The sequence below is a fragment of the Pristis pectinata genome, chromosome 5 (genome assembly GCF_009764475.1).
Source record: "Pristis pectinata isolate sPriPec2 chromosome 5, sPriPec2.1.pri, whole genome shotgun sequence".
NCBI classification, from domain to species: Eukaryota; Metazoa; Chordata; class Chondrichthyes; order Rhinopristiformes; family Pristidae; genus Pristis; species Pristis pectinata.
This window is the reverse complement of record NC_067409.1, coordinates 55,947,946-55,975,017: the sequence shown is the minus strand read 5'-3', so window position 1 is coordinate 55,975,017 and position 27,072 is coordinate 55,947,946. Positions and strand designations below refer to the sequence as shown.

General features: G+C 39.7%; 1 protein-coding gene across 1 annotated transcript in view; it reads right to left on the bottom strand.

The window, feature by feature from the left end:
- The window catches only part of vps50 (VPS50 EARP/GARPII complex subunit), a 127,901-nt gene that overhangs the window by 18,023 nt on the left and 82,806 nt on the right, over window positions 1-27,072 (bottom strand). Inside the window, exons 20-22 of the mRNA XM_052015828.1 lie at window positions 22,368-22,474; window positions 15,142-15,263; window positions 12,425-12,505 (exon numbers count right to left, since the gene is read on the bottom strand). Coding sequence (XP_051871788.1) covers window positions 12,425-12,505; window positions 15,142-15,263; window positions 22,368-22,474 — 310 coding nt within the window. The remainder of the gene's footprint in view (window positions 1-12,424; window positions 12,506-15,141; window positions 15,264-22,367; window positions 22,475-27,072) is intronic.

The window sequence follows — 27,072 nt, the reverse complement described above, 5'->3', positions numbered from 1 at the left end:
AGAAGTTAGAGTGAAAAACTTCTCAACTGAAACTGCTACTGAATTCTACACACATGTAGCACCTATATGTTTTAAAGATATTCAACTGTACATTAGTCTATAGCAAAAATAACCAAATTATTTTATCACACTTTTATTAAGCATTTGGAAGTGGAACAAAGAATGGATGGAAGAGGCTTTCCTTCATTGCATAGCACTGTCAAAGTACTGCTGGAATTATTTTCTTGATGTTTTATTAATGGTTTTCAAAATTATTTACAGAAAATTGAGGGAACAAAATCAACATTTGAGCCATTACAGGCTCACAGAATTCCCATAGCTATCTTGACAATGCCTCCTCCCACCCCGTTTCCTGTGGATTCCATTCCATTCTCCCAATTTATTCAGCTTCAACACATCCATTCAAGACAACTGCATCTTCCATGCCAGCAGTTCTGAGAGGACTTCCTTCTTCCTTAGCTGTGACTTCCCCTTCTTCACAGTTGACAGGAGTCTCAACCCAGTCTGTTCTATTTCCTGTACCTCTGCTCTCACCCCTTGCTTCCCAGCTGGATCAAATCAAAGTCCTGGCCCCCCCTTGTCCTCACCTTCCACCTCACCAGCTTTTACATTCAATGGATCATCTTCATGATTTTTGCCACTTTCAAAGTGATACCACCACCAGACACATCGTCCATTCCCCTGCCCTTTCAGCATTCTGAAGGGACTCTTCCTCCTTAACTCCATGCTTCACTCTTCCATTTCCACTCAATTTCCTTCTCATGGCACCTTCCCATGCAATTCCAGTTCTTCTACCTTTCTGTCCCACCATCCAAGGACCCAAATACTCCTGTAAGATTAACCAGCAATTCAATATAGTGTACTCCCTTTAGTGCACAAAATGGGATATATTCTACGTTGGAAAAACCAACTTTAAATGTGGTGACTGCTTTGTGATTCACCCCCATTCAGCGCACAGGGTAACCACGAGACTCCAATTGCCCCATTTAATTCTCCATCCCAATCCAATTTGAATTATGAGGAACATCTCATCTTCCGTTTAAGTATGTTGCAGCCCTCTAAACTCAACACTGAATTTAACAATTTCAGATGGCAAGTCTTCCTGTTTGCTTCAGAAATGGTCAGATCTAATAAAAGGTCTTCAGCTTGTAATGATAAGCATTTTCTCTCACTTCAGAGATGCTACCTGATTTGCTGACTATTTCTAGCATTCACTATTTTATTTCAGATTTTCAACATCTTCAGGTCTTTCCAACCCTACAGTTCTGTATTGTGAAGGGTCATGGTTGTCACATGACACCATTGACCACCTGGTTGAAAGTCACATCACTGTCAATCAAGGTCTGGCTCCACCCATCCATTAGTGCACACACTTAACCACTGGCCTCTGTAAATACCTTTGTACCTGGCCCTGAGCCATTGGCTTGTCTGAATTACCTGGGCTGGACCACCAGCCCTCCAGCACTATAAAGAATGCCACATGTGTGTGGTTCACTCTTTTTTGATTGCTCCAGGAATCGTGAAACAATGCTGAAGAGGCCATTGGTAAGAGTGTGCACTTCCACAAGGGTTAGGAGCGTCCTAAGTAGATTCCCGGTAGCGTAGAGCCGATGCCTGCACTGAGTCGAGGGGTGACAGGCACCGTATTGTTTCTTCCTTGATTTGTTTGTACCCAGTTTGGTGGGGGTGTGTGCGCGCGCACGCATCTCACCCTTGTTGCGATTTCCCCCTCGTTCGCTATCACCCGTGTGTGTGCATGAGTGCGTTTGTTCCCGTTCATCCTGTCCTGCGTTTGTCTTTGCAAATAAATCATTTTAACTCCAAAGACTGTGTCCGGAGTCTTTGCCCTTTGAGACCTTACGAACTTGTCTCACAACAAGTTCCAACGTAGTTTTGTTTTCTTTCCTCTGTGACCTCCTTTCCTCCAGACAGACCCACTATGATAAACAAGCTTTCACTCTCCAGTAGCTGACCCCACTATCATTTAGTATCTCTTGACCACCTGGCTCCATCTGCCAATAATCTGTTCCACATCACCTTTCAGCCTCATTCTTACCCCCTCCCCCCACCTGGCTCCACTATCCTCTACTTCAGCTGGTTCCACCAATCACCTACCAGCCCCCACTCACCCCTCCCTCACACCTCTTTAAACTGGCTCTTTTCTCCTTACACTCTCAGTCCTGATGCAGAGTCTTAACTCCAAACGTCGACTGTCCTTTTGCCTCCACAGATGCTGCTTGACCCATTGAATTCCTCCAGCAGTTTGTTTTTTGTTTCAGATTTCAGCATCTGCAGTTTCTTGTGTCTTAATAGATGTTCCTTTGCTCCCTCCATCCTTTCCTCACCCTCCCTACAACTTTAAACATGCTTATTTTCTAACTTTTCCTAGTTCTGACAAAAGGGCAGGGACCTGAAACAAACTTACTGCCAGACCTGCTGAGTACTTCCAGCATTTTCTTTATATAGATCAACATTTTCTTTTAAAGCAAAACTTGCTTGGCTATTTATTTTAGGGGAAAAAAGCAGAGACAAAAAGAGGAGAATATATGTTTGCATTTGTGAGCATGCCTCTCAAGAGTTTATAATAACTGAAAAACTTGGTTTGCTGAACATTAAAAATGATATTCACATAATTTTGTTATTAATATATCTAAATTTAAACCACACATAGAATTTAACCAAATAATTAATCACTATTACTAACTTCAAGCGTGCAATATAATGTCAGGTCTGATGAAAATCTACAGAGCAAAACCATCCAGTTATGCACCTCAAAAATCAGGAATGCAGTAATCAGGCTCGTAATTATGAAGCAAACAATAACTTGGTTGTACTGAACTCAAATGGACACACAGATGTGCCATTTGCTTGTTAGTTGAATAACAAGTTCCTTGTCTTTCATTTTTCCTGCCATGCCAAATTGGTACCCTATTAAATAAACAACTGCAGATACTCATTTTCTGAGTTCAGTTCCTGAGCTTGCATTTAGCTTGCTGGTTTCCACAACCAGCCATTTATGCAGATAAAGGCAGGAAGATATGATTCTTATTTTAACAAATAGTATTCAATGATCTTAAAAGCAAAACAACAGGTTATGAACAGCCATTTAAAATACTTGGTGCTTGTTTCACATATTAGAAATGCTGAATCTCACCTTTGAGCTTAGACTATTCTGACCTTCATTTAGTACCCAACTTCCCACAGCCCACATCCCCAAGAGCCAAATTTTACAGCTCCAGCAAAGAACACTGTAGGAGGCAAAGTGGCCAGAGATTAATGTCTTCCTCCACTGCTCAAGCATGTTTCATGAATTGACTTCTGGGCTTGACTACTTCACTTCATAGAAACTGAAACACTTGTGACAATAAAAAGGAAAGACCAAGAGATCATTTAGACCCAAGCAGATTCCTTCATGTTAACATTGAACAGAAGAAAATTTGTGTTACAATAAAAAGTTTACACATTTTGAAACTGGAAAGGAATTTTATTTCTTTTTGCCCATGAAATGGTTGACATATAGATGATGAAGCACAAATAGTTAATGCTCTTAAACTTTAAACAGTTTAAATACTAAAAGTATAAAGTAGTTACAAGATAGACAGAGATCTAAAGTGCTCTGGAGTGGAATTCCTAAGCTGTCAGCTCTATGGAATTAGATTCAGGGAAAGCAACCAAGGATAATTAATACAGAAAGCAGAAAACAAAAGTACAAAGGAAATGAAAATGAAGAAGGAAAGCAAAGCCTACATTCAATAATTTTAAAGACTATTCAAATTTATCGTCATCAATCTGCTAGATATAGCAAACATTACACAATGCTGAGCTAGTTCATAATCCAATAAGATAGCCGCAATATACTGGCAGTAGAAAGAACACAATTTTCAAATTGAGGAAAAAAAAGGGTTAGGTAAGGTGTGCTTGTATACAACATACAGCATAGAATCAGGTTGTTCGGGCCATCCTGCCCGCAGTGATATTCATGCTGTACGTGAGGTTTCTCCTACCTTTCTTTATTCAACCTTCGACATAACTTTCTATTTCACTCTGGTTTCTTTCAATTTTTCCTAAAATGTATCTTCTTCCAAAGATACATGACTACTGCACCCATAATGCAAGAAAGTAAACACAATGGGAGAATTACATTTTGGGTGAAAATTACAAATAGGAGAAAAGGCAAAGATTGGAGCCCTGGAGTAGAACAGCAAGAAATCAGCAGGTAGCTCCAAGAACAACTCCATCCTCAATGACAGTAGAGGTCAGCTTGAGTGACAAAGATGAGGGTGAAGCAAACGCAAACACCTTCAGCCAGAAAGCACCACATGAATTTGCGTTCTGTGCCATCTCCCCAGGTCACCACCACTGCTGAAGCCAGTTCTTAGCCAAATCTATTCCCTCCTTGAGATCAAAAAAATAGCCGAGAGTATTAGATAACGTAAAAGCCAGGGGCCATACAACACGTTAACCATACTAGTGAAAACACATGCTCCAGAACTAGCTGTGCTTCCAACTAATTCTATTCAGTTATAGAATTGGCAGATCTCCAAGCCTGCTATTGATAAAAAGACAGATTTCTTATGGATTTTCAGTCTTCTGCCAGGTTTTCTACACATCAGCAGGCGTGTCCTAATGTGATTAGAATCTTATTAAAGCCACACTGAGTCAGTAGCTGAAATCTTCATCTTTGTATAGCTTCAAAACTGCAGCTTTGCTGCTCTGTAATTTGTGTTTTGCTCAGTGCTGTAGCAGCCTACTAATTTGCTCAATTTTTCCCCAAATCTTTTTGAAGTAATTTAATGGCTTCAAATGGACAGCTCATTATGAAATGTTACAAGTTAAAAAATTATTTAGGGTCAAAATAAATTATAGTTCCAACTGATAACCGTATAAAATGAAAATGATTTTGTCTTTAATTGTAGTGTTTGCCGAGCTAGCACAGTTCTGTAAATTCTATTGACTCTATCCCTTTCCCTGGCATCCAGAAACTGTACTACATGCTCCTAACCTTGATGTCATAGTTGAGTCTGGCTAGACCAATATCTAGTGTACAGTTCTGGTCATCACATACAGGAAGAAGAAAGTGGCAAAAGAAAGGTGCAAAGGATTTGTGATGTTGTCATGGATAGAGAAATTTAGTCATGAGGAGAAATTGACTAGGCTGATTTTGTTTTCTCTGGAAGAAAACTGAGGGGAGATTTATTCAAGCTGTATAAAACAAATAAGAAGCCTAGGCAGGACCTGTATCTTATGGATGGGGGATCAATAGCTAGAAGACATAGATTTCGTATCCTTGTTTCAAATTCCTTATGGCCTTGCTCTTTCCAATTTCTTCCAGAGCCCTACAACACTCGGATGCAATTCTAGTCTCTTCATCATCCCTAGTTTTATCTGCTCCACCATTGGTAGAAGGATAAGAAGGGAGTTGACCATCTTATTTTTAACCAATAGAGTGACAGAATCTGAATGGTGACAGAGATGGAAACCTTCTCCCTCATTTACATGGTACCTGGGTGAGCACTTTAATTGCTGAAACCTACAAGATTACTGACTGAGAGTTAGCAAATAGGAATAGCCTAAATGGCTTTTCTTCTTTGGTCATTGTGGTCTGAACTGATCTGCTCCACCACAGGGAAGCATGGCTTCAGCAGCTTAGGGCTTAAACTTTGGAATTCCATCTCTATTTCCCTCAAGGAATTTGCTAAAACTTACCTCTATAACCAACTGTGCCAATCCTCAGTGGGGGACTTTTGTCCAGTTATGTTCCAGTGAAGTGTCTTGAGCTGGTTTGCTATGTCAAAGCTGCTATTTAGATATTAGTCATTGTTCTTGTGAAATGCCAGAACAGAACAATTTTTCTCTTTACTCAAAAACCAGTGATACTAATAAGCTTTGGATGTGGAGCTCTGCAGCTTTTGGAGTGTACAAACTGCCATCTAGTGGTAGATATTTGCAGCTGCAAATGAGAGGGTACAACAGATGAAACGTGCTAAAGAACTGTGTAATAAACATAGCCAATTTAATATTCCACAGATAACTGTTTCAATTAAATATTATATATTACCTTTTTTGGAACACTTAGGTTTTTTTTTGCTTTCAGAACACAAAATTGATATTCTACAAAGAGACTGAGGACCACAGCACCAGTGGTGAGGACTGCGAAGGTATGGTCAAGGGAGGCGACGGACTGTTTACAGCACTGCTTTGAATCGGTGGACTGGACCATATTCAGGGATTCATCTTCGGAACTGAATTAATATGCCACAGCCGTCAACAACTTCAAGACCTGCATGGATGAGTGTGCTGTTGAGAACATACCGAGTTTTCCCAAACCAGAAGCCAAACCAAACTGGATGGATGAACCAGGAGATTCGTAGTCTGCTGAGGGCTAGATCTGTGGCGTTCAAGACCGGCGATCCAGAACCCTACAAGAAGTTCAGGTACAACCTACGGAAGGCCATCATGAGAACAAAAAGGCAATTCCATGTGGTTAGAGACGCAATCGGATGCACGACAGCTGTGGCAGGGTTTGCATGTGTTACTTCCTATAAGGCGGAACCTAACAGCATAAATGGCAGTGATGCATCACTCTGTGATGAGCTCAACACCTTTCATGCACTCTTTGAAAAGGAGAATAACACTACACCCATGCTAATCCCCACAGCATCCAACAACCCTGTGATCTCTGTGTCAGAACATCCTTCAAAAAGGTGAACCCTCGCAAGGCATCAGGCCCCAACGGTGTACCGCGCCAGATACTGAAAACCTGTGCCAACCAACTGGCTGGAGTGTTCAAGGACATCTTCAACCTCTCACTGCTGTGGTCTGAGGGTCCCACCTGCTTCAAAAGGGCAGCATTCATACCGGTGCCCAAGAAGAGCAGGGTGAGTTGCCTCAATGACTATCACCTTGTAGCACTCACATCCACTGTGATGAAGTGCTTTGAGAAGTTGGTTATGACTAGAATTAACTCCTGCCTGAGCAAGGACCTGGACCCACTGCAATTTGCCTCATGTCACAACAGGTCAACAGTGGGTACAATCTCACTGACTCTCCACTCTGCTTTGGAGCATCTAGACAACAGCAAAATATGTGTCAGGCTGCTGTTTACTGCTTACAGCTTGGCATTCAACACCATCATCCCCTCAGTATTAATTAACAACTTCAAAACCTGGGCCTCTGTACCTCCCTCTGCAACTGGATCCTCGACTTCCTTATCAAGAGACCACAGTCAGTGCAGATTGGTAGTAACATCTCCTCCTCACTGACAATCAACACAGGTGCACCTCAAGGATGCGTGCTTAGCCCACTGCTCCACTCTCTCTACACTCATGACTGTGTTGCTAGGCACAGCTTGAATGTTATATAAATTCACCGATGACACCACTGTTGTTGGTAGATTCTCAGTTGGGGACGAGGTGGTGTACAGGAGTGAGATAGATCGGTTGGTTGAGTGGTGTCGCAACAACAACCTCTCACCCAACATCAGCAAGACCAAGGAATTGACTGTGGACTTCAGGAAGGGGAAGTTGGGAGAACACACGCTTTTCATCATTGAGCAGTCAGTGGTGGAAATCGTGAGCAGCTTCAAGTTCCTGGGTGTAAATGTCTCGGAGGATCTATCCTGGGCCCAACACATCGACGTAATCACGAAGGAGAAATGTCAGCTGCTCTACTTGGTTAGGAGTTTGTGAAGATTTGGTATGGCACTGGAAATGTACACTGGAGAGCATTCTGACTGGTTGCATTACAGATTAATATGGAGGCTCCAATGCACAGGATCGCAAGAGGCTGTAGTGGGTTGCACACTCAGCCAGCTCCATCGTGGGCAGAACCCTTCCCCACCATTGAGGACATCTTTAAGGCAGCAGCATGCATCACTAAGGACCCACACCATCCAGGACATGCCCTCTTCTCGTTACTACCATTGGCAAGGAGGTACAGGAGCCTGAAGATCCACACTTAATGATTTTGGAACAGCTTCTTCCCCTCCGCCATCAGATTTCTGAATGGTCCATGAATCCATGAACACTATTTCGTTATTCCTCTTTTTTTGCACTATTTATTTATTCTTATAGTAATTTTATGTCTTCTCACTGTACTGCTACTGCAAAACAACAAAATTCATGACATCCAAGTCAGTGATAATAAATCTGATTCTGAGACAGTAGTAACTGCATTCTAGATGGGCAAATACATTGTAATCAAGATTAGGAAGGTTCTGATAGCTGTCACATTTTAGATTTCAAAGCAAGGTCATCCTTAAAATAAATGATCACATGCTTAACCTTAAATATGTGCAAGAGAAAAATAAATCATCATCTTCTAAAGAGACCATGCTAGAGTTCACCCAAAAGTTGACTATTCCCACAGCTGCTTAAAATGAGACATTTTACTTTTCTAAAACCACTAAAAATCTGCAGGAATTACTGTGGGTGGTGCTGTCGTAATCAAACACTGAAAAATATGATTTTGCTATCAAGGGTCAACACAAAAGCAGTACAATTAAGCAGGTTAAATTAATGTTTAAGTAGCCCCATAGCAAATGTAAATAGTCTGCATAAATAGGTTGTGAAAGTCCACATGTGAATTAATGCTCTATAAAATCTGTTTATAGAAAGCAGCAAGGTCTTGGTATGGTATTTTTTTGATAAATATCCTGGCTGCTAAATAGTGATTTATTAATACTCCAATCATGTGGAATTTAAATGCCGAGGTAATTCAAATTTCTTAGCATCAAATTTCTACTTTATTGTGCTAGTCACATAATTTAGAGAACACTTGAACAAACTGAAGATGGATAAATTATTAGGGAAGGATAATCCTGGAGAATTTGGCAGTGCTGACCTGTTATCTATGTTTCAGAGGTTTCAATATTACAAACTTCCCAATTCTCAACCCCATTTGTTACAGAGCGCAAATGATACACCTGTTGTGACAAAGGCTTTGGCAATTAAATCAATGGAATGATTTTTCTGACCTAAATTAGATTACATATCTTAAGTAAAAACTTCATGACTCAGCAAGATTACGATAATGTGCTGCCAGTAATATTTTTCCAGTTAAGAAATTTAAATGCATGTTGAAAAGGTTCACATGGGGACTCTTGCAACATAAAATCTGAAATTCAGGTTGAAATTGGGACTTGAGGGCAATTTAAAAGGGCATTATTTATAAACAGTGTGAGATAAATGGAACAGGAGATGAACAAGTGACCCAAATACAAATGGCTTATGAAATAATTAGGTAGACAAAAATAATAGGAATTTGACTGAGGGAAATGCTCTGGAATGCTTGGGACCACAAGACCAAATTAGAACATTAACAATTTATATTTTTATCCACTGTCAAGCTACACTTATAATATCTTATCTACTATAATAAACTATATTGTTGGATATTCTTTGAGAATTAGGCAGGAGATTCTGGTCCATCAAGTCAATGCTCTTCAAACAAAAATAGCAACAATCGATGATCACAGGTTTTGAAAATTACATTCAAGCTGTTAGAGGTCCCACTTTTTGGGAAACTACGCAGTTCCTATCCTGTTTGTTGTTAGGACATTTAAGAATTATTGATCCAGTGTCAAGATATCAGAAGGATAATTTTTGTTTAATTTTGTTTATATGCTTTGATTTAATACTGAAGCATCGGCTTGGAACGTGTGGAGGTAAATCTTCTGGGGTTACGTGGCCCAACAGTCACCAATAAACGACAGCAAGTAGCAGTTAGCGACGCAGTGCAAGGTCAATGGGGGATGGGGAAAGACAACTGGTAATAGAGGCTGAGGGAATCTGCTGGTAGTTGGAGAGAGGGGATAGGAGATTAGGTGGTGTTTGCTAAGCAAAAGGTGCTGGCCACAGATAGGAGACTATTGGGAGATCAGATCAAAGCTGAAGGTATTTAAGGTAGGCGAACATTTAAAGTGTGTGGATATGGAGGGGCAGATGGGAGAGCGAGTTCACACACACTGGACAGGGTGCCTGGCCTGAATGAAACATTCCTACTTCATCTGTCTCACAAGATGTCAGGATTCCCCTGCATTAAAAACTGGATGGTTAAATGACAGGCAGCTGGCTATAATACTTAAATGAACGATTCACCTACACAAGCAGACTGGTTGCCTGTCAATATTCCTGCCACAGTTAAAATTGGAAATGGTATATTTGGCTGTGTTTCAGATACTTAACACTTTAACCTTCATCATGATCCCAACTAACCAGTTTTGAGGAATCCATGTTCAGTCCTTCATCCTTCATCAGAGGCTGATTAATTTGCTATTAATTTCTAACATTTGTTTCAATTCTGGACCTTATTATACTGACTCCTCACTGACATAAACCAGCCAGCCAGAATGTGAAAATTGCCTTGTGAACAACCTGCTCCAGTACTGTTGTCTTCTACTTCAATTTCCTCTTTTAAATGGCCACAAGACAAAAGTAGATCCACAATCAATTCAACCCCAATTTATAATTCTATTAGATCAAAATTGCTCTGAACCTTCATTTACTTGCCTTTGCTCCAAATCAATGATACCCTTAAGTAACAAAACCCTAATCTCAGTCTTGAGACTTTCATTGAATGAACATCTATGGTTTTTGGAGAAATGGGACTTCCTCATTACCACTAGTCTTTTTGTGGAAAAAAAACACTTTTTTTTCTACCTATATTTTTAAGCTGATACCCGTGCAAAGAAATAAGTAGATAAGAAGATGTAGAAACTACTTAAGGGATAAGTAGTTTCTACATCTTCACCTCATTTAAAGATTTGGTGCGTGTTAAAATTTGTTGATGCAGTTGGTTGGTCAGCCAACTTGATTACTGCTGGATGCTAGAAATCTTTTTGAATGAAGTCCAAATAGCTGCAAAGGATGAATTTATGCCAGAGATTTCTGGGGACAGTTTGTTGACGTCAATTTAACCAGAGATTATAAAATCTCAGTCATGCATATCTAATCATTTGAGTAATTTTATTTCTACTCAGTAAAATACAGATAATTATAACTCAACTCTTGTTTTTGAACCAGGAAACCCACAATCAATTAGCTACAATATGACTTTTCTGTCAACTGGGAGTGTACCTTCAGTTTAAACAAAACTGATAAGTCACCATTTAACCAAAACTTGAACAGCTGAAACAGTTAATACTCACAGTGTTACTTGTCTCACAGCACGAATCAAGAGAAAAGTAAGTTTCTAATGCTGTTTCTCTTCATGTTTATGTTGCACTAAAAATAGATGTAATGGATTTGTGTGTGCAGAGAATCAGATGACATTGTGCTAATTAACAATCAAGCAAGCAGTATGACTCTGCAGGAGGTTGGAATGGAAATAATCATTTCTTTTTAGTAACTGAAGGGTTTTCAATAATGGAATGCATATTGCTGGTCTGGTTAAATCAATTTAAGCAAATTTCAATAAACATTTTTTAACGTTTAAACTTGCATGACAGGAACAATGGAAATTCATACCACTGCTTATATAGTTTTGGCATATTAGTGTAAAATTACTGTTATTAAAGTTGGTGCCTTACAAATAAATTATCTTATTGAAGAATAAGTTAAATTAATTATTTTCCCCCTCAATCTTTTGCACTGAATCCTATTTCAAGGTCTTTGTTCTATTCTCATGAATACATAAGAAACAGCAGCAGTAATAAGCCTGTTGGCCCCTTAAGCCTGCTCCACCATTCAAGAAGATCAAGCTGATCCAATCTTGACCTCGTGTACATTTTCTGCACACAGTATTTTCCCATTTTCACTCTCCATATATCAGTCTTTCTTGAATTCATTCATGACTGTCCTCACATCATTCTTGACCAGAGAATTGTAGAATATCATGACACTATGAAAAGAAATTCCTCCTCCATTCTTTTGAAAATAGGCAACTCCTTATTTTGAAACTATGCCTCCCAGTTCAGGATACCCCTAACAAGGGGAAGTATCCTCACAATATCCAGCTGCTAATCCCCCTCAGAAATTTACATTTCAATAGATCACCTTTCACTCTTCCAAACTCCACTGAGTATAGCCCAACTTGCTCAACCTTTCTTCATACATCAACTCCTTCATCCCAGAGTCAACCTAATGAACCTTGTCTGCACTGCCTCCAAAGCCAGTGCATCCTTCCTTAAATATGGAGATCAAAACAGTATGCAGTACTTTAGCTTGGTGTCAACATGCCCTGGTAAAGTTCCATCAAAACTTCCATATTTTCATACTTCCTACCCCTTGCAATTAAGGCCAAATTTCTACTGTTTTTCTAATCACCTGCTTGCCAACCCTTTGTGTTTCATGTACTGTGAATCCAGATCCCTTTGCCATTGGTACTGAAAGCCCACAAATTTCTCTAAATTTGAGGGTACAAGTCTCTAACAAATTTTGAAATCATTTGTTAACTAAAGCAATAATTCAGAAATCCACTTCCTCACCAGATCAATAAGGCTTTCTTGAATTCTACTCAGTGTGGTTCGCAGTCTGCTGCTGATTAGTCCTAGTCCCGTAGATTCATACTGAAAACAAATAATAGAGCCTGCAGGTCAGGTATTTCATCAGTGGAGGAATTTACTTATGTCTTAATATTGTCTAATCTAAACAATAATAATAAATACAATCTAATCTTTGTTCAAAAAAATAGAAAGAATTGTCAGATTCCATCTTGTACTAATTCAAAAGTGTAAATCTAAACAAAATGCCAATGTAGTACATTGTTTATGTTCTTCAAAATACAGGTTGAAGCACTCTGGGTCCAACATTCTGTGGTCTGACAACTCCCATGGTCCAGCCAGTTTTGAATCTGGCACCATAAGTTTGCAGAGCAGCCACCGGTATTAGCAAAATTTTTCTGTATTAACAAAATTTGAGATCTAGAATAAAAATTCACTCCTACAGTATTTGTGTGAAATAAATACATAAATGAACACAAGATGTATACAGAGAATTGAACTAGTTTACCAAGGACAGCATTTAGCAGGCTGCAGGTTCACATATGGCGATCACTGAAGGAATTTGCCTTGGAAACTGGCAATGCAATTTTTGTGCATTTTATGAAACAATAAAAACTATTTTCTGTGACATGGCATTTTCTGTGGTTCAGCACCAGTCACGTCCCAAGGGTACCAGACTAGAGTGTTTCAACCTGTATTTACTTTAACACCAGAAACTCGCATATAAATTTAAAATGTTTTCTGTATTATTTGAACAAACCAAAATATGATCAGGTATATTACCTCTGTCAGTATCCAACTCTATTCTGCCTCTCCACGGCCCCAGAGTTATTCTGAATATTGTCATCAGAATCAAATCATATAACAAAATGGAACTCGAAACATCTAAACTCAATGCACCTAGTGGAATTAAATTGTCCCTCTCAAAACTTTTGGTTATTCAAAAATAACCTGTACCAAATGTTTAATTATAAGAACTGGATTTTGCTCTAATTGCTCTCACAAAACTAATTCAGGTCAAACCCAGGTCAGTGGAGCTGCAAGGCAGAAGCTCCACCAGCTGTGCCACTGTGAGATGAGATCACAAGCTTGGGAGGTTCAGTCTAAAGAAACATTGGTGAACAAGATTTTGCTGATTGCATGCACAACAATCCTGGCGGAGCAGGGTGATGAATGGGGTGACAGTCTCACAGTTGCATAGTCCAGAATTGTGTGGACTTCCTTGAGTGTTGTTCAAGTATGTGCATCCAGGTAAATGGAGAATATGCCATCACAATTCTGAGCTCATGTGGGAGATACAGATGTGATAAAAATGATTCCTTGATGCCATGACATTATGGGGTTCACGATCAATATTGAGTACTGCCAGGACTACTCCCTCCCAATATCCTTGTGCTGCCATGTCTGGTAGATATATTCTGCTGGGGGGGGTGGGGGGGGCAGGGATGGGATGTACATAGGGGATGCTGATATAAGTGTATGTGTCTTGGTGCTGGCTAAAAAGTATAATTCTGTGTTTCTGACCATCAAGCAGTTACACAAATAGATTGTGGCACTTTTCCCAATTTCAGCACATCCCCAAATGTCCCTGTACAAGACCTTGCAGAGATAATAGGTCTGGATATGCCTTTCTTATATTCAAATCTGGTGTCCAGGTGAGTGCTTACTACTCCATCTGGATTTTGGTATAATTGAATGACTTCACTGTCCATTGTAGAGGGGAGCCGAATTTATCACAATGCTGCGGCCCTAGAGTCATATACCAGCTAGAAGAGGAATGAAGGAAATTTGTGAACCAGAAGGGTTTTTACAACCGTAAGATAATTTCATGGTCATTAAGCCTGACAATTAAGTGAATTTAAATTTTCCATCTGTCATACTGGGATTTGAACTAATTTCTCTAAATCATTGGTCTAGATTACGAATTCAGTAACATAATCACTCTGCTACTGTCCTTTATCTTTTATATATTTTGATTTATCTAATTACTTCTCACTTAGTCTAAGCATTTCACTACTGCAATTTAACTATTTGTTAATGCCCAAAACACTGAAAATTATATAGTGAGCTATATACCATGCACAAGTAGATGCATTGTTGCTCACCCACAACCTCTATCATTTGTGAGAAGGTTTTTTTATACCTGAAGTATCAGCAGCTCCATGTGACCTGGCTGTCTAACCTATGAATATTTGTTCACTGTTTACAGTGCAATAAGTAGTGGATTCTGTGGGTAAACAAAGCAGTCTTATTGACTGACCAGACATTGAGGGGAGGGGGGAGGGGGTGTCAAGGGAAAGCAGTTCACCAAGTTGCTGCAACTGAAAATTAAAAAGATTGCAGATAGTGGAAGTCTGAAATAAAAAACAGAATATCCTAGAAACACTCAGATTAGGCAGAATCAGAAGGTTTCAGGTTCTGATCAAAGGTGTTCGTCCTGAAACCTTAACTCTTTTTCTCTTTCCAGGATGTTGCCTTGTTGAGTGTCTTCAGCATTTTCTGTTTTTGCTTCAAGTTTCTGTAACTTTGGCTTTAGTCTTAAAGATCAGATGGAGAGCTTACTGGAATTGAAATCAGTGATAGTTTATAAGTGTTTGAAAGATACAAATCTAAAATGTTCAAAGCATATGATTCTGTATTGTGATCTGCAATAAGTTTTTAATATCAATAGCAATATTTTATTACAGCATTTGTGAACTTACCATGTCTTCCCGCCCAAAGAAAGTATACACTGCATACAGGTAATAATCGAATAGTTGTGACATACAGTGGATAACATCAAAAGCAATTGGCTTCAATATGCTCATCATCTGCATGTATTTTCCTAGAAATGAAAGTGATACAGTGATTCAGACTAGATCCAGCTTGCTTCCCCCTAACTGTCTCACTCCAATTGACAAAGTAATGGTTACACAGTAGCAACGAGATTATGGAGAATTAAGATTTACTAGAATTGTTTCAGGGATGAAGGAGAACAGTTCATAGAGTCATACAGCACGGAAACAGGCCCTTCATGGACAGAAATCAGAAGGGATTGTTCTTCTTAGATCAAAGGCTGGATTGACATATGACATGGATATTTAAAATAAGGCAAAGTTTAGATAGTGCAAATGAAGAGAAACAATTTCTAGCTGTGGAAGGCTCAACAAACCAGATGACACTGAGTTAAGGTGACCTGAGAAAAGATCCAGAAGCGACCTAAGTATACACATTCTGTGCAGCAACTGACATGGATTTGGAATCCACTGCTTGATAATGTGGCACAAACATATCAAAAGGAAACGGATAAACACTTTTTTTTAAAAAAACTTGCAAGGGTCTGGGGGACAGAGTGGGAAAGATAACTGCGAACTGGATTGCTTTTAAAAAGAGGCAAAGAAGATTTGATATCTCCGACACTGTACTAGTCCATGATGCCAATAGTGGAAACATACCAGGGGCACACACTAGATTTACCAATATTATGCCTTTTGTCAACCAATGAAATTCCAAATTCTGGCTTATTTTGAGTCAGTTCGTATCAGTTGACCTCATGGCATGCAAGTTGCAAGGCTTCTGGTTCAAACCCCAAGTCAGAATAGATACTTCTGATCAACAATAATGCATCTGCTCTGGTAGTTCAGGAAGGCATTAAATTAACCCACAGTACGAGCTGAAGAGTAGCAAGCTCAAATAGTGCCTGGTTAAAATTTTTTGTTCAATGCATACCAAAATACAAACCACCTAGTTATTCTTGGCAACAACACAAAATGTTGGGTAGAATAATTGCTACAAATGCCAACAGGATAGCCACATTTCCAAACTGATCACAATGTTCCACACCAGTTATGTATGACCAAGGCTGAAAAGGACTAATAGTTTTGGATTATACGGGAAACAGAACCTGCAGAAATATAGGGCAAGACCAAACACCAGATCAGCCATGATCTCTTTGAAAGTTGGAGCAGCTTGAATGCCTGAACAGCCAAATCTTGTCCTATTTCTTAGTCTTAAGAAACGATTCAGCACAGAAGTCAACACTTAGAACCATAGAACAATACAGCACAGTACAGGCCCTTCGGCCCACTATGTTGTGCTGACCTTTAAACCACACCTAAGACTATCTAACCCCTTCCTCCCACATATTCCACTATTTTAAATTCCTCCATATGCTTATCTAACAAGCTCTTGAACTTGACCAATGTATCTGCCTCCACCACTACCCCAGGCAGAGCATTCCATGCACCAACCATTCTCTGGGTGGAAAACCTCCCTCTGATATCTCCCTTGAACTTCCCACCCATTACTTTAAAGCCATGCCCTCTTGTATTGAGTATTGGTGCCCTGGGAAAGAGGCGCTGGCTGTCTATCGATTCCTCTTAATATTTTGTATACCTCTATCATGTCTCCCCTCATTCTCCTTCTCTCCAAAGAGTAAAGCCCTAGCTCCCTTAGTCTCTCCTCATAATCCATACCCTCCAATCCAGGCAGCATCCTGGTAAATTTCTTCTGCACCCTTTCCAACACTTCCACATCCGTCCTATAATGAGGCGACCAGAACTGGACACAGTACTCCAAGTGTGGTCTAACCAGCATTTTGTAGAGCTGCATCATTACCTCGCGGCTCTTAAATTTGATCCCACAACTTATGAATGCTAACATCCCATAAGCTTTCTTAACTACCCTATCCACCTGTGAGGCAACTTTCAGTGATCTGTGGATATGAACCCCCAGATCCCTCTGCTCCTCCACACCACCCAGAATCCTGCCATTAACCTGTACTCCGCCTTGGAGTTTTATCCTTCCAAAGTGTACCACCTCACACTTCTCCGGATCGAACTCCATCTGCCACTTGTCAGCCCAGCTCTGTATCCTATCAATATCCCTCTGCAAGCTTCAACAGTCCTCCACACTATCCACAACACCACCGACCTTTGTGTCGTCTGCAAACTTGCTAACCCACCCTTCTACCCCCTCACCCAAGTCATTAATAAATATCACGAAAAGTAGAGGTCCCAGAACCGATCCGTGTGGGACACCACTAGTCACAGTCCTCCAATCTGAATGCACTCCCTCCACCACACCCTCTGCTTTCTACAGGCAAGCCAATTCTGACCTTCTGAAGAAGCCTATCATGTGGAACCTTGTCAAATGCCTTACTAAAATCCATGTAGATCTTCCCTTCACAAAGCCATGCTGGCTGTCCCTGATCAGGCCATGACTCTCTAAATGCTCGTAGATCCTATCTCTTAGAATCCTTTCCAACAGCTTGCCCACCACAGATGTTAGGCTCACTGGTCTGTAATTCCCTGGACTATCCCAACTACCTTTTTTGAATAAGGGGACAACATTTGCCACCCTCCAATCCTCCAGTACCATTCCCGTGGACAACAAGGACTCAAAGATCCTAGCCAACGGTTCAGCAATCTCCTCCCTTGCCTCGCGGAGCGGCCTGGGGAATATTCCATTAGGCCCCGGGGACTTATCTACCCTAATATTTTCTAACAGTTCCAACACATCCTCTCTCTTGATAGCTACATACTCCAGAACATTAACCTTACTAACACTGTCCTTAGCGTCATCAAGACCCCTCTCTTTGGTGAATACTGTAGGGAAGTATTCATTGAGAACCTCACCCACTTCCACAGCTTCCAGAAACATCTTCCCAACTTTGTCTTTAATCAGTCCTACCTTCACTCTCGTCATCCTTCTGCTCTTCACTTACGTGAGAAAAGCCTTGGGATTCTCCTTAACCCTACTCGTCAAAGCCTTTTCATGTCCCCTTCTTGCTCTCCTCAACCCCTTCTTAAGTTCCATCCTTGCTATCCTATATTCCTCATGAGCCCTATCTGATCCTTGCTGCTTACACCTTATGCATGCTGCCACCTTCTTCCTAACTAGTTGTTCCACCTCTCGTCACCCATGGTTCCTTCACCCTGCCATTCTTTCTCTGCCTCACCGGGACAAATTTATCCCTAACATCCTGCAAGAGATCCCTGAACAACGAACACATCTCCACAGTATATTTCCCTTCAAAAATGTCATCCCAATTTACACTCTTGCAGTTGTCAACTTTATATCTAGACAAGCAGAAATACATTCTACAAGTGAAGTTGGTGTTATGGTAATTAGACAATAATTAATAGTAATCATGAAGAATTGTTAATTAAATTTCCAATTACATGAAATAATAGAAAACAGAATAGTTCAGAGAAAACAGTTCCATAACTTTTGATTTAAATAAAGCATAGAATTGAATGATCTATGCTACCTCTCTCTGCAAGGGTCAAGTGAAATGAGTCTTTGGCAACAACAGACCACTTCATTTTGATGTGATCAATGCAGTTTGGCACTGTATTGAATCTCAAAACCAATGAATCCAACTGTGTCCAACTTCATGAAATTCAACTTTTGATACAAGAACAAGTTGAGCCAATAATGATGTTATGCATTTAAAAATATTTTGGAGAGGCCCTTTTTGGGAGTGTCTGCATTTGAGTCCTAAACAGCTTGAGTGACTGTGTTTGAGGACAAGTGCTGAGGCATTGGCTCACAAGGCTTCGGCAAGGAGGCAGAGCAGACGTACACAAGGACCGTAAGGTCTCTTTAACTTTATTTTTCACACTTAGCACAGTTGAGATGGCAGTTATGGGAGCAGTATGCTCCTCCTGCAGGATGTGGGAGATCAGGGAGACTTCTAGTGTCCCTGATAACTATATCTGTGGGAAGTGTGCCCAGATACGGCTCCTGATCGACCATCTTAAGGAACTGGAGCTGGATGCAGTCCAGATCATCCGGGATGCTGAGAACATCACTTTTAAAAGTTTTAGTGAGGTGGTCACACCCAAGGTATAGGCAGATAAAGATAAACTCTTGACCTCTCAATTTACCTCATCATGGCCCTTGCACATTATTGTCTACCTGCACTGCACTTTCTCTGCAATTCTATATTGTTATTGCTCTCCCCTTGTACTACCTTGATGTACTAATGTTTTGAAATGATCTGTATGGGTGACATGCAAAAACAAAGATTTTCACTGTATCTCGGTACATGTGACAATAATAAACCAATTACCAATCACAAGTAGTATTGGAGTACACTGAAGAGGGAAATCAGGAGGGCATCAAGAGGGTATGAGATTCATCTGGTTGGAAGAGTTAAGGAAAATCTCAAGAGATTCAATAGGTATATTAGGAGGAGTAAAGGGGTAGCTAAGGAGTGAATAGGTCCCCTTAAAAGATCAGCATGCCCGTGTGTAGAGCCACAGAATTTTTAATTAATATTTCTCATTAGTTTTTACTGTGGAGAAAATGATAGATGCTAAAATGAGGGAATGTGATGATATGTTGGACCACATACGAATTACCAGGGAGGTTGTATTGGCAGCCTTAAAGCACATCAAGGTAGATAAATCCTAAGGGCCTGAGTGCATCCTCACACCTTGTGGGAAGCTACAGAAGAAATCGCAGAGGCCCTTGCAGAGATAGTTGCTCCATCTTTAGCCATTGGCGAAGTTCCAGAAGATTGGAGAGTGGCTAATGTTGTACCATTATTTAAGAAGGAAGGCAGCAAAGACAAGCCAGTGAACAATTGGCTGGTGGATCTGACATGAGTGGTGGGTAAGTTACTCGAGAGTTTTCTGAGGGATCAGACAAGGTCTAATTAGGGATAGTTAGCATGGCTTTGTGGATTGGAAATAATGCCTGATAAAACTCTTAACAGTTTTTCGAAAAAGGTAACCAAGAGGATAGATGAAGATAGAGCAGTGGATGTTGTCTAAGTGGATTTCAGCAAAGCCTCTGACAAGGTCCCACATGGAATATCTAGTCTGGAAGGTTAGATTACATGGAATCCAGGGAAAGATAGCTAAGTGGATTCACAATTGGCTCAATGGTAGGAAGCAGAGAGTGACATTTGAAGGTTGCTTCTCAGACTGGAGGCCTGTGACTGGTGGTGTGCCACAGGGGTCGGTGCTGGGACTTTTATTGTTTGTTAGTTATATAAACGATTTGGATGTACAAGGCATGCTAATAAGTGGTATCAGACAGGGGTTGCCAAAAAATACAGAGGGATCTCGATCAGCCAGGTAAGTGGGCCGAGGATTGGCAAATGGCTTTCATTTCAGATAAGTGCAAAGTACTGCATTTTGGGAAGTCAAACCAGAGAAGGACTTATACAATGATTGGTCGGGCCCTGGGGAGTGTTGTGGAACAGAGGGGCCTAGGAGTACAAGTACATAGTTCACTGAAAGTGGCACCACAAGTAGAAAGGGTGGTGAAGAAGGCATTTGGCATACTGGCCTTCATCAGTCCGGGCATTGAATATAGGAGTTGGGACGTTATATTGTAGTTGTACAAGATGTTCGTAAGACCACACTTGGAGTTTTGTGTACAGTTTTGGTCATCCTGGTCATCCAGGAAAGACATCACTAAAATGGAAAGAGTGCAGAGAAGGTTTATGAGGATGCTGCCAGGACTCGAGGGCCTGAGTTACAGGGAGAGGTTGGGCAGGCTAGGACTTTATTTCTTGGAGTTTAGGAGATTGAGGGGTGATCTTGTAGGTGTATAAAATCATGAGGAGCATGTATAGAGTGAACACACAATCCTTTTCCCCAGAAAAGGGGAACTAAAAACTAGAAGGCATAGGATTAAGGTGAGAGGTAAAAGATTTAAAAGGGACCTGTGGGGTAACTTCTTTTTGCAGGGGGTGTTGCGTATATAGAATGAGCTGCCAGAGAAAGTATTTGAGGCAAGTACAATAACAATATTCAAAAGACATTTGGATAAGTATATGGATATATAATTAAAAACCATAACGGGAAAGTCAGTTTACACAAAAGATTGTGAATATTTTTGAAACACCATTCGGTCAGGAAGGATGTTACAAAAAATGCAAGTTCTTCCTTCCTTTTAATAGTATTAATTTCATACTTAAACATACTCAGTTTTGTGTGATGTTGCAATCTGAGCAATTAACTATGATTATTTTTCTGGAAAAATAAAATACAGTTAAGGAAGGAAATTCAATAACACCTTAGATTAATTGTCTTTCCAGTGAGAGTTTGGACTTAAGTGCCTACTGAATTTAATAATTTCCATCATGATACACCAGAAATTATGAATTTAGGTTTTCTTGCCAAAGATAGTGAGCTATTTTCCTCCATGATTATAATTTAGAACCTGTATGCAATCAGTAGCAGTCCAATGAGTGGTAAGCACTGGGTAAAGCATCATACTTGCATTATTTGTTTTGTTCAATTGCAGAGTTTCATGAAAAAATGTTTGGAAACCATTTTGTGTACTAGGTAAAGAAATTAAGAGTTTTGTACTAAATAGTGCAGTGCAAATCACTAAACTGTAGCTGTACATAGAAGAGAATGTTTGCACATTGACAGAATTCAATTACATACCAGAACAAGGGCAATAGAAGCATTCATCTGCTCATTATTAATCTAACTAAAAAGATGTTATTCCTTTTAATAAGCATGAAAGCACATTTCCCTGTAATAATTTAACCCATGACAATAATAGTAACTGAATGGAATTTCATTTTCTGGATGTAATGTTGATGGGGCACCTCTGGATTACTGGAGCTCATGGTATCATTAACAATTTCATTTGCTGAACATTCCACAAAACATTCAACTACATGTACAGGCAAAACAAAGCAACACACTTGGGAATTGTGCAATATGTATAAACAGGTGAAATTAAGAAGCAAAAAACATCTAAACCCTTTTGGAAACTGAATTAGTTCTTCTTATAATACACTAAATGCAAAACTAGAGCTCCTTACATGGGTAACCTGAACAATTTTGTGGACAGAGCAATGGATGAGCATGTTGATTTTAAATTCATTATGTTGGAGGGGTAGAGGCGCGCGAAGTCAGCCATTTTCATTGCCAATACAAGGTAATCAATTAAATTTCAATAAAGTTTTCATACTCACCAACAAGTCTTATTACATTCAAGGTAGTGTTTGTTAAAATGAGTGTATTGCCCTTGTTCAGATAGCAGTCCGACTTCTTTCTACTTTTCAAAGTTTCTTTGGAAACACTAAAAAGAGAAACTGAAATTAGTACAAGTCAAATGAGAAGTTCAATGCAAAAATCTGACTTTGTGCCTGGTTCATAATAATCTGATAGACAAGGTGGCATCAACAACTTGACAATCCATATCAAAATTTATTCTGCCACTTGAAGTATCTGAGATGAGGTAATACAAAGTGGTATAATGAGCTCAAACTTTTTTGGTCACTCAAATAATGTCAACAGTGGCCTTTAGGAAGATGTGTATACTCCTGACTTATAAATATTGACCAAAAGTTGATCAAAATCTTAGTGTACAATGAGATACCACTGGATTTATTTCTTTTTAAAAGCAGAACTTTAAAAAAAAGGCTGTGATTTAAAGTAATTGCAAGAAAAAGTCTCTTCTGTTCATAGACATCATTAGCCAATGGACGTGACATAACTGTTTCCTCCCGTCTAATTTCTAAATTTTGTACAGTGATAACTTTTCATTGTACTGATAAACACATAGCTCATTGCCATCAAAACAAATTTTGAGGATACAGAGATATTTGGATTAAGATGTATGGAGTTGTAAACAAAAAATAAATTGGCAATGAAAGGGACAATCACAATGGGAAGTATTTTCATCAATCGTCACAGGTGTGATTCTTTTGTATTATTAAAAAGGTGGGATTTGGGAGCAAACCTGTGTACCTTGCAAACAAAATCTGGACATGTTTGATTAATCAGTATTGACGACAGCTGACACCAGGATGAGATGCATCCCTATTTGGAGTTGGAGCTAATTACATGGGAGTTGATGATATTGATAGTTTAGAATTTAAAGCTGTACAAGATCATTAAAGTACAAAAGCTACAGCAGTGCATGGTATTTTGTTGTTTGTTGCAGGATTTATCATATAATCATACAATCTTTTTCTAATTTCTTGTAATATATTATTTATAGTATTTTACTTTTTATTAGTTGCAGTTATATTGAGTTTCATAGAGCTTAAAAGACAAAATCCAAGTTCTCTGCTTTGAGAAGCTTGGCTAGCTTTACCCCACTTGGACAGGTTCAGGACCAAACACAGATAATAAGCATCGGGAGGACTAGCTAGAATAATGGAGACACAAGAGACAGCTGATGTAGTCTCGAGCGAAAAGCAAACCATTGGAGGAACTCAGCCAGTCGAGCAGCATCTGTGGAGGCAAAGCAATAGTTGACATTTTGTGTCGACACCCTGCATAAAGACCCAAAACGTTGACTATCCCTTTACCTCCCAGATGCCACTCAAGCTGCTGAGTTCCTCCAGCAGTTTGCTTTTTGCTCCTGGCTACTATAATAACCAGCTGGAAAAGCGATTTATTATTCATGTCACATTTTGAGATATGTCTAAAATTTCTGATATTATTGGTTATGTAGTCTGTATAAATTAAATTTGAAACACCATTTTTCAATTCATGATAAAAATGTAGACCAAAGCCTAAATGACTGAAATTTAATAGCAGTCTCCCTGACCTGTAGTTTAGTCAATGTGCAGACGTTGTTAGTTGCCAAATTATTGACCATTTTATGAATGATTCAACTTCACTTGAAAATCAAATTAAATCATCCCAATCAGAAGATTGTTTTAATTCTTGGTATATGTTAAATTTAGATATTTGTGTTATATATTGATCGTATGAAAGTCAAGAGACTTCATTGGAGGATACATTTAATATTTATACATTTTTTAAGACATTAGCAAGTCAAGGAAGCAGCTGACTTCAGTACATATTTGTGCATGGTTGATCAAACAGCTTTTTATTCAGAAGCATTTTGCTTTAGGATACACGTCACAAATGCACATTTTGGTTTCTAGAATTGTTCATTAACTGGAAAAGAATTCGATGAGAGGTTGGGGGCACTGTAGGGGAAGGGTGAAGAGCTCCTGTAATGGTCAGGAAACTATAAGTTTGGAGAACATTGAGCTCCTGATGCACTTAGCGATGGTTTCTCATTTGAATCTTTTGTGCCCCCTGGACAGCAGCTCATCAGGTTGAGATGCTCCCTGGTTATCCAGCTGGGAGACTGGTACAAGAAAGACATTTGGGGATCAAAGGAGAGAGATTGCGGGGAGGATGCGGGGAGGGGGAGCTTTAGAAGTTGTCAGTGGGCTATGGAGGAGGGGCAAACCAACAGATTTAGTAGGGTGGGAAAGGGGGCAGAGTATCAGGTTCCCCTTGCCCACAACAATGCTGGAGAAGTATTTGCCTGTTAGGTCTAAATGGCTGACACCTTTTTGCATGTCCATAAGGATCCCTCTTTTCTAGATCATTCTCTTTTCTACCCCCTCCCATCGGGCAGAAGATATAAAAGCTTAGGAACATGTACCACCAGGCTCAAGGATAGCTTCTATCCCACTGACTCTTGAACAGATCTCTTATATGATAAAGGTGAACTCTTGATCTCTTAATCCATCTTGTCATGGAGCTTGCACTTTATCTATCTACGAGATTTACGAGAATGATTCCAGGAATGAAAGGGCTTAAGTACGATGAGCGTTTGTCGGCTCTTGGACTGTACTCGCTGGAGTACAGAAGGATGAGAGGGGACCTCGTAGCGACATTTAAAATGTTGACAGGTAAGGATAGAGTAGATGTGGCTAGGCTGTTTCCCTTGGTGGGCGTGTCCAGGACCAGAGGGCACAATCTTAGAATTAGAGGGTACAGTTTCAAGACAGAGATGAGGAGAAGTTTCTTTACCCAGAGGGTGGTGAAATTGTGGAACTCCTTGCCACGCACAGCAGTGGAGGCCAGATCAGTGGGGGTGTTCAAGGAGGAGATAGACAGATATCTAAATAGTCAGGGTATCAAGGGATATGGGGATAAGGCTGGCAAATGGGATTAGAATAGTTTTTTTTTTTCTCTCTCTTTTTTTCCCACCCCATTTCTTTTTCCCTTTTCCTTGGAGCAGACTCGATGGGCCGAATGGCCTGCTTCTGCTCCCTTATCTTGTGATCTTGTGATCTACCTACTGCATTCTCTGTAACCGTAACGCTATTTTCCGCATTGATTTTTTTCTCTTTAGTACTACCTCGATGTTCTTGTGTATGGAATGATGTGTCTGAATGGCATGCAAACAAAAGCCTTTCACTGTATCTTGGTACATGTGACAATAATAAACCAATTGCCAAATAGCCTCTCAGCCTCCACTCCCAAACCTGTTCACAATTTTATACATATTGACAGTATTCTTCTAAACTCCAAGAATACAGATTGAATGTACAAATCACTCCTGATGCAGAGTTTTGGCCCGAAATGTCAACAATTCCTTTCCTTCCAGATGCTGCATGACCAACTGAGCTCCTCTGGCAGATTGTTTGTTGCTCCAGATTCTAGCATCTGCAGTTTCTCACGTCTCCATACAGATTGAATGTACTCAATTCATCCTCAGATGAGGAATTAGAGTGATCCCTTCCACCCTCTCCAACAGAACATCCTTCCTTAAGCAAAAGGAACAAAATTGTACTTTGTACACCAGGTGTGGGGGGTTTCAACAAAGCCCGAAATAATTGTGGTACCTTTATGTAAGAAAGGTTAACATACCACTTACTTTACTAATTGCTTGTTGTACTGCAAGTTCATTTTGTGCTTTAGGTACAAGAATATCTAAATCACTCTGAATACCAAATTATTTGTCCTTCATCTTTACATCGATTTTCTATTCATCCTACCAAAGTGGATATTTTTATAGTTCTACACATGGCACTTCATTGGCTTTATTTATGCTCAAACATTTACTCAGCCATTTACTTTCTCCATAAATTAAAACATGCCAACCAGAAATTGACTCATTAATTCCTGATTTATTTTGTTCTTTAACAAACACTGAATATGTGCTATCACTCTCATGAGACCTAATCTAACAACTCTTGCACAGCACACTGTCACATGCCTATTAAAACTCTAACTGTACTAAATCCATAGATTTTCCCTTATATACCACATTAGTTACAACCTCAAAATAATCAAACAAATTTGTCGCACTCCAGTTCTCCTTCATACAACAATGTTTGCTCCTCCTAAAGATTTTCCAAGTACCCTGTCATCACATTCATGTCAATATAGTGGTTAAGTTACTGGACTAGAATTCAGATGCCTGGACTATTGACCTGAAGATGAGTTCAAATCCCACCATGACAACTGGGAAATTTAAATTCAAGTAATTAACTTTGGAAAAAAAATTTGGTGTTAGTTTTGGATCGCTGTTAAAAACCTACCTATTCATCAATACCATTCATAAAAGAAAATCCATCACCCTTCCTCAATATGGACAAATATGTGTCTCCAGATCCAACAAAGTTGTTGAGTCTTAAAGGCTTCTTCATTTGAAGGACAATTATGGATGGATAATAAATGCCGGCATTTCCACTGAAGTCTATATCCAATGTGTTTAAAAGAAAAATCAGCTGGGTTGAGATGATGGCTGGCTGACAGCTCATATCAGCATGTGCCAGACTTGCTCCAGTGTGGAAGGATGAAATGCATTGGAGGGGGAGTTTTCAAAAACTTCTTAAACCTTCTTCCCATTGTTTAAATGTCTGTGTAAACAGTGAAAAAAGCCTATAACATCACAACCTGTCAGAAAGCCATCAG